This window comes from Trichechus manatus, unplaced genomic scaffold (genome assembly GCF_000243295.1).
Source record: "Trichechus manatus latirostris isolate Lorelei unplaced genomic scaffold, TriManLat1.0 scaffold00106, whole genome shotgun sequence".
Lineage (NCBI taxonomy): Eukaryota > Metazoa > Chordata > Mammalia > Sirenia > Trichechidae > Trichechus > Trichechus manatus.
Genome location: NW_004444042.1, coordinates 2,064,397 through 2,072,640, shown reverse-complemented (window position 1 = coordinate 2,072,640; position 8,244 = coordinate 2,064,397). Strand labels below are relative to the sequence as shown.

General features: G+C 50.5%; 1 protein-coding gene across 2 annotated transcripts in view; it reads right to left on the bottom strand.

Annotated features, from left to right (window-relative positions):
• Positions 1-1,012: 1,012 nt before the first annotated feature.
• POLR3A (RNA polymerase III subunit A) overlaps positions 1,013-8,244 on the bottom strand; it is a 74,510-nt gene continuing 67,278 nt past the window's right edge. The window contains exons 31-32 of one of the 2 annotated variants that reach the window (XM_023737653.1): positions 5,879-6,033; positions 1,013-3,109 (exon numbers count right to left, since the gene is read on the bottom strand). In XM_023737653.1, the coding sequence (XP_023593421.1) occupies positions 5,885-6,033 (149 nt within the window). In that variant the 3' untranslated portion in view covers positions 1,013-3,109; positions 5,879-5,884. Of the gene's footprint in view, positions 3,110-5,853; positions 6,034-8,244 lie in introns of those variants that run through there. The other variant, XM_004383167.2, reaches the window with a different exon arrangement.

The following is an 8,244-nucleotide window of genomic DNA, read 5'->3' as shown; positions in this document are numbered from 1 at the left end:
TAGTGCTGGCTAGACTGTCATCTCAGAAGGAAAGGGGCCAGGGCAGGTATGCTCACTACTCTATACCTAGCACCTGGTATTGAGCCAGGACACAGTAGGTGAACAATCAACAGTATTTGTGGAATGAATGTTTGACAGCCACATTTCCACTGGCCCAGAGGCATTCTGAACAGCCTGCTAAGGGTATGTGGTCTAATTTAAATATCAGCTTATTAAAACACAACTCAGTCGTAAAATCCGCAAGGAAGGGAAAGGAAAAGGGAGAGTGAGGGGGTCAGGGTCTTAGTCCTTTTCTTATGAGGTTTCTTGGTCCCCTGGGTGGTTCTCCACCCTCTACCCCAGCAACACTCCTAATGCAAGGGACTTAGGGGATTTCTGACCTTTGTCAGGCAAAAAAAAAAAAAAAAAAAAAAAAAAAGTCCTGATACACCAGAGGCAGAGACATAATTGTTTCCCAATTCCTACTCTCCCTTTCTTCTTTGCCTCTATTTTTAGCTGGGCGCGTGGTCAGACAGAATCAAAGCTACATCTTCCAGCCTCCCTGGAAGCTGGGCTTGGGTATGTAAGTTCTGGCGGAAGGATGTAAACAGAAGTGTCAAGTAACTTTGGGACCTTTCCTTAAAGGGAAGTGCTATGCCTTTCTTCTTCCCCTTCTCCTGACTGGACAGCCTGGCACGTGGGCACATCTTGGATCAAGAGGGATGAGACAGGGCATCTCCTAGGGATGGTGGACAGAGGCTGGAAGCAGCCTGGGTCCCTGACACCTTTGTGGAGTTGCCACGTCAGCCCAGGGATGCCCACCTCTGGCCTTTGTATGTCAGAAAACAAAATCTTAGGTATTCAAGGCTGTGTTCATTTGAATCCTGGTGACACAGTGGTTAAGCACTTGACTACTAACTGAAAGGCCAGTGGTTTGAAACCACCAGCCACTCTGTGGGAGAAAGACGTGGCAGTCTGCTTCTGTAAAGATTTACAGCTTTGGAAACCTACAGGGCACTTCTACTTTGTCCTACAGGGTCGCTATGAGTCAGAATCAACTCGAAGGCAGCGGGTTTGGTCTTTGGTTTTTTGCCGTAACTGGTAACAATACCCCTTCTCCAGAGCAGCTGGCGTCTCCCTGCTTCAATTTCTCGTAACTGGAAGGGGCCACTCAACTACTTCCAGAGCAGACGCTCAAGGACTTCCCAGGGCAAAGCCTGCTCCGAGATGACCTGGTTTCCTTAACATCAGATATTGACTAAACAAACAAAATGACAATCCCTTCAGCAGGTACCAACTTAGAAAGGTACAAAAGACCACAGAGCGAAAAATAAGTCACCTCCTACCTCTCCTCCATCCTTCAGTCACTCAGTTCTTATCCCCGGAAGCAACCACTATTACCATTTTCTTAATACATCCTTTACTAATGACTTTAAAATGGCAACTTCTCTGTTAAAAGAAAAAAAAGTTAAGTTATACCTCATGGGACACTCTGTTGCATGATGAATCTATCTAAATAAATACATAAATATCCATATCTCTATATAAAAACCAATCAACCTATCTATGTCATTTATTCTGGTCATACACCCACGACTCTGAGATCACATTTACCAGATTAAAATGTTGAAGCCCAACAACACGACTGCCAACGTCAGCCCCCTTCGCAGCCTTCTTTCTCCTAGTGTAAAACACTTCCCAGGAAACACTGACTAAGCAGACAGTGGGGGCAGGAGTTATGTCTACGGAGGCCTGATCCCCAAGGCCACCAAGGACAGCTCCATCTGGGAGAATTAAAAAGGATCAGGATTTACAATGTTTTTCAGTAAAAACAGTAACAGTCACGATAACTGAAAAAGTTTAATGGATGTGTCCTGTGTGTCAGGCACTATGCTAAGACCTTTGTATGCGTAATAACATTTAAACCTCACAGTGACCCTATGAGTTAGGTACTATTATTATTCCGATTTTATGACGAGTAGAGTGAAGCAAGAAGAGATGAAGCCATTAGTCTGAGGTTATTGGCTAGAAAGAGGGAGGAGGGCTTTGAATCCCACCATCTGATCAGAGAATCTAGGCTCTTAAACACTAGATAGCCACCAGCCATACGAAGGCTGGGTTTGTCATCACCGCTTCTTCCCCAGAACCTGGTATACCACCTGGCACAGAGCAACTCAGCAAATATTCATGCATGTAAATGTCCACTCATTGACAATGCTAACATGCTGGGGGGGGCAGAGGATGGCAGCATCCTTTTTGTGACTGCAGGCTTGTGCTCTTTGTTTAGGGGACCCTCTAGAACTGGGGCCCAAGAGGAAGGCAAACTAGGGGCATGAAGGCCTCTGGAGGGAGGCATTGGAACCAGGGGCCTGGGCAGGCTCAGAGGGATCGGGATGAGGCCTGATGCGTCAAGTCTACCCCAGAATCAAGCCCTCCAATTCTGCAGCTCTGACCCCAGACTGTGACGGACACATTTGTGCCAAGTATAAGCCTGAATCCCTGTTCTACTTCCTTTTGCTGAAGAATTCTTTTTTAGATGCTTTAATAAGTGAATACCTGATTTGCCTGTACACTGCTATATTCCTAGTACCTACAACAGTGCCTCTGACCAATATTTGTTGAACGAATGAATGAATGAATGAATTGTTAAGCCAGGCACCCAAGCCTAGCCAGGGAATACTTCCAGTGCATGAGTTCAGGAGACATCTGATTGCCTCCCACTGGGTTTGAATCAGCTACGTCACCGGAGGCGAGCCTAGCTCCCTCATTTCTAAGTCAGCGGGGTAGAGTGGGCACTCACTGGCTGACCTCCAGCACCCAGACACTGGCTTGTGGCAAGGGAGGCCTCTATGCATATCCCAATCACCGTCTCACAACCCACAAGGATGACTCTGCTAGAGTTTAATGTATAGCAAGTTTTCCTTCTTTTGAGTTCTGGTAGAAAAATAAGAGCTCTGCCAAGAGACAGAAAATATGCAAGAATAAATTATCATTATACAGTGTCAGGTTCAATCAGATGTGAATCAATGTGAGCACACGTGGATAAAGCTGCAACAGAAATCCAGCACCGTAATTTAACTCCGGCCCAGACGCTGAAAGGCTCCAGGTCATCTCGCTTCACTCCTGAGTGCTGAAAAAGCAGGGGTTGTAACAGTCAAACAGCTATTTTAATCCCTTTGTACAAGACATGTGAAAAGGCCAAGGATGGGACAGATCACGCGTCAGAAATATGTATCTGTTGATGGATGAGATGGAATTTAAATGCGTTTTCTTGTTTCTTCCAGAAAGGCACAGGAGTAAAACCCTCACCTTCTATTGCACTGCCTTGTGAGAATGTATTTCTATCTGCCTTGAGCTTTGTGCTCACATAAAACCAAACACCAGGCCAGAGCAGATGATCACATCAGGGAGAAGACACTGAACACCCAGCCAGAGAACTAACAGTGGGGAACAGAGTAGGGCTAACCATCAGCCTTGCCCATGTCAGGGTCCCACAGTGCCACACAGGAGGGCCTGGCTTCACCTGGTGATGTCACCCTAGTCTGATCTAAACCCGACTGTGCCTCTGCATCTGTGACGATCAGACGCCTCACTCATTCAAGCGGGCTGCAGCTCCCACCGTCCTCACACCCACAGCAGCACACTGCTGCCGGGGCCTCCTCTACTGCAAGTGTGTCACACAGGAGAGTGGGTGCTGGTGCTCCCTCCTGCCGTTTAATTCTGCCCTCCCCTGCGGCTTATGCTCCGTAACTTCCCAGGTAGCTACGTGGGGCTCTCTCAGGTTGCATGGGAAGTAATGACCTCACTGAGGTCTCAAGTGGACACCCTGAATTGTATTTGTTTAAGGATTCAATCCTTCAACTTGAACCAGGCTCGCTCAGTTCAAAGACATGGGGGTGAGGGGGTGAACACTAAGATAAATGGCATTTTTTTGGTCACTGATGATGCCCTGAGAGAAGTTCATGGACCAACCTATGGGTTCAGGGAGACTGCAGAGCTAAATGGTAATCTTTAATAGAATTTCTCTGAGCATTGCTCATAACTCCTGTCAAGAATTTATAATTCAGAATCCCACCAGTATGGGAGAGAAAGCATTCACTCTATGCAGATTCAAGAACCAATGGTTATACTCGGTACCCCAGCAGCATTAGCCCACAACTTGGTGAAAACTTGAAGAATGTAAATTTAATCCCATAAAAGACTGCTTGAATTCTGCAGGCCTCCCTAACTTTTCTTTAATTACGTCCATCTCTTTAATCATCCAAACCATCTTCTTGCTCAGCAATAAACTCTTTGGTTTTAGCTGCTATTTCTTCCAGTGGCTGACAGAGTTAGACACGTTGGCTGTATTATTTCAGGAGTAGACAAGAAGTGTGCGCGGAACAAGAAAGTAGGGTGTGTGGGACAAGAAAGCAGGAAGTACGTGGGACAAGAAAGTTGGGTTGAATCCCCATTTTTAATTGTCATCTCACTCCCAACTAAGCCACCTTGGTTTTCGAGGCCCCAGCAGGTAGGAAGGAAGCACCAGAACAATGGCGCTCGGCTCTGGGTAGGGAAGGGCTGAAGGACAGGCCCACAGAGCCTCTTCCAGAGGGAGGGGAGCTGCAGCCATCACCATTACTTCTCCCTGGCCCTGGGCCAACCCTAATGAGCAAACTCAGAACAAAGAACACATTGTTTCTAGAGCAAAACCCTTCTTCTCTTCAGAAGACAAGCAACTGACATTTCTTTCCTATGCTGCACAAAACCCCCTCAAAAATCCCACCAACAACCATGTAGTTATCGTGCAGAAGCCAAAGAAATAATCGAGTAGTGGCTTCCTGGGCTGTCCTGCTGTTTCTTCCTCACAGCCTTAACGGGTGCTTTCTATTGTCAGGCTTCCACTCTTCAAGGAGCAGCCGCTGCCACGAGGGCGCACCCCCACTCCAGCTGACATCCCAGCCTCCGCCCTTCCTGTTTGGGTGGCCCTGCTACCCCCTAAAGCTGCTGCCTGCCTGCACCCGGCAGGGCCCCTCTCCCACCACCGCCTCTGGGGCACACTCTGGGCCCCCGGTTCTGCATCTGCCCTGTGCGCTCTTTGCCCCAGGACAGGCGTGGATGCCATGAGTAGGTGGGGCAGGTGCTCTGGTCCTGCCTTGCTCATCACCATGTGTCTACCTGAGAGACTCCAGGAAGCTGGCTCTCATCTCAGCAGGCACCAAACTCCAGCAAAGCTTCTCCATGCCAGGCAGAAGGGGTCTGACTTTCGTCACAGGTGGAGTCACCCATGGGCACAGAGGTATGAGAGAACAAGCGGGAGCCAGGGGCGTCTGTGGAGGACGGTTCAGAGCAGCCTGGGCCTCAGGACAGGCTCGATCCAGTTACAAATCCTACATGGTCCTATTTGTGAAATCAGTTTTTGCAGTGACGTTTCAATGCTGGTTTTATAGTTCCTTGGTTTCAAAAATAAAACCAAACTAACAAGAAAAATCTCAAGTTCCTCAAACTGAGCAAATAAATAACAGTAACAACATTTACATGGGTCTCCCATATCGGGACTCCAGCATGACAGAGGAGTGGAGACACTGGGAGCTGACAGATGGAGTGGAGTGAGGTGGGGCCTCTTCTCAAGTCTGGGGAGGCAAGGAGGGCAAGAGGTGCTGACTAGCTGTCAAAACACACACACACACACACATCCCCATTCTCCCAGCAGCGCGGTCAGGGTCCCTGTTGTGAGCTGCTCCGTATCTGATGAGGAGCTGCTTCTGGGGGTTCCCGGTGCCTTCTCTGACTGCTGGCACAGGCTGGGGATGCCAGCAGCTCTGTCCCAGGGAGCACAAAGCTTTCCAGGTCAGCTGCTGGTCTCAAGCCCCCTTCCAGACAGGACAAGGGGCCCAAGATCAGAAACAGTCTCTCTTACCCCAGGCTATGTGACAAGGGAGATGTGGAATTCGTTTGTGTCGAAGATCAGGGGCCTCTTGGGAGGGTTTGGGTCCCTGTCAGCCTTGTGGAGCAGCTTGAAGAGCCCGGTTCCAATGTTCATTGGGATTCCCATGATGATGCATTCAGACACTCCTGAAACCAGTCAGAGTGGAGATTAGAGAGTGTCTCAGATGCAGGAGGGAGAGATTATTGACTTAGGAGTTGAAAATCAGGATTTGAGTACCAGCTTCACTCACATCAACTGGTTTCACTTGGGCAAGTTGCTTCGCCACCCGTCTCTCCAATGAGGGTGGCTGCATGGCCGTGCTCAGGACCATGCTCCTACAGGACTCCTGGAGGGAGCTTATGCAGCGTCAGGGAAGGGACGGTGCCTGCTCACAGCCAGGCAGCTGGGGGCTCAACCAGTTCTCCTCTCCCATCTGAGCCAGGGGCAACTGGTAGGACCCACCTTTGGGAACACTAACTCAGACAGCCCGGATACTGAATGATGCTTCCTGGGAACCCTGAGTTTGCCACCCCTACTGTAGGGCCTAGAAGAAAAGCAAGTAACTGGGGACTGTGGTGTGCAGAGCACCAACCCACTGGAAACAGCAGCAGGAAGCTATTAGCTGTGCTCAGGGCTAGGGGCTGGGCCATGCATCACAGCGCACCGAGCCCTGGAGACCCACAAGCCTAGTCAGAAACACTGCAGAGGCAGGGCTCCTGTGGAGCTGAAGATGCAGGGGGCAGGGGGCAGATTCCTTCTCCAGGCTGTGTTTCAGCTTTTATAAGACACAAATGTTGGGCTTTGCATTAGGCTTTTGATTCCACAGCAAGCAATTAAGAGCCTACTATGTTCTCGGTCCATGCCATCAGGGAACATAGAGGACTCCAACCAAACTAAAAATCAGAGCGCAGTGCAGACCAGTCCTGACTGACAATGTGCTCAGTGACCAGAGAAGGGGGGATTTCAAAGTAGGGGTGGGTGGTGATGCCAGGCTCCCCAAGGACAGGGAGCTGGTGGTGGGTGGGCTGTAGGAGGGCTCTGGGCTGCAGCAAAGGCACAAGGCCCAGCTTCCTGGTGTTGGGCTTGGGGCGGCTGGGTTTTACACTCGTTCTTTCTTCTGCCTTGGCCTTCTCCTACCAGATCTCCCTCTCCCTTTTCTTTCTTTTCACCCATCTTTATTCTACAGAAGGATACCGTTTCTCTTTCCTTCCACCTCAGACCTGGATCCCCTATGAAAGGAGGAAGCCAAGTTTAAATTAATCTTAGGAACAAAAATTGGCATATGTTCTGACTGAGGCCCTCACTGACCATCAACTGTGGGCAAATCCATACATGAGTGGGAGGTGAGACAGGAAATGGCCATCAGGAAACAGCCTTACAGGTGAGAACGGCAGCCAGGTTTGGGCCTGACTTGCGTGTGAGCCTGGGCAGGCTATTTGACATCCCCAGCCCCTCGCCCACTCCTAGCTGGGGCCTGCAGGGTCTCACTGCAGAGTCAGAAGAGCATGAGTAAACGCCCTGCCCAGCCAGTAAAGCTGGGAGGTGGCAGACACTTTGTTGTTACTGCTCCCTCATGCTCCTCTTCCTCCCAGCCCAGAAGCAGGCCTGGGAGAGGCCAGCACAGCCCAGCGGAGACGCAGCGTGTGGGTGTGTGTGTTGTGGGGGCAAGGAGATGAGGCACAGCGCAGACCCAGGCTCTGCCATCTGACTGACCTTGGCCTTCTCGTTCGTGAGAGGGGCAACACGGATGTCTCATGGGTTTGCGGGGATACTTGTTTAGCACACGGGGCTGTTCCCGGGGAGGCGAAGATGGCATGACAACTGCCTCTCCTTGGGAGCCAGAACAGCAGGACCGTTCTGCTGCCCCTCGGGCTGCTGTGGCTCTGCCCGTCCTGGGAAACCTTGACACCACACCAGGTGTGGGATCAGTGGGGCGGGCTACAATTTCAAGAGTAAGGAAAATCCCTACATGCCCAGGGCAGATCTTTTCTTCTAGGACCCAAAATGGCCTGCTCTTGCAACTGTACTGACAGAGAGAAGCCTCTGACAGACGCAGTGGGTATAGAACCCTCTAGTCAGGCTTTAAGGACAAAAGAGCAATCAGCTCCAATTCCACAGTCTATGACTCAGCTTGTTCATTGTCCTCCAAGAAGCCCCAGGCCCCATCTACACTGTAAGGACGGAAGCCCCAGGCCCCGTCTACACTGTGAAGGACAGAAGCCCCAGGCCCCGTCTACGCTGTGAAGGACGGAAGCCCCGGGCCCCGTCTACGCTGTGAAGGACGGAAGCCCCGGGCCCCGTCTACGCTGTGAAGGACGGAAGCCCCGGGACCCGTCTACGCTGTGAAGGACGGAAGC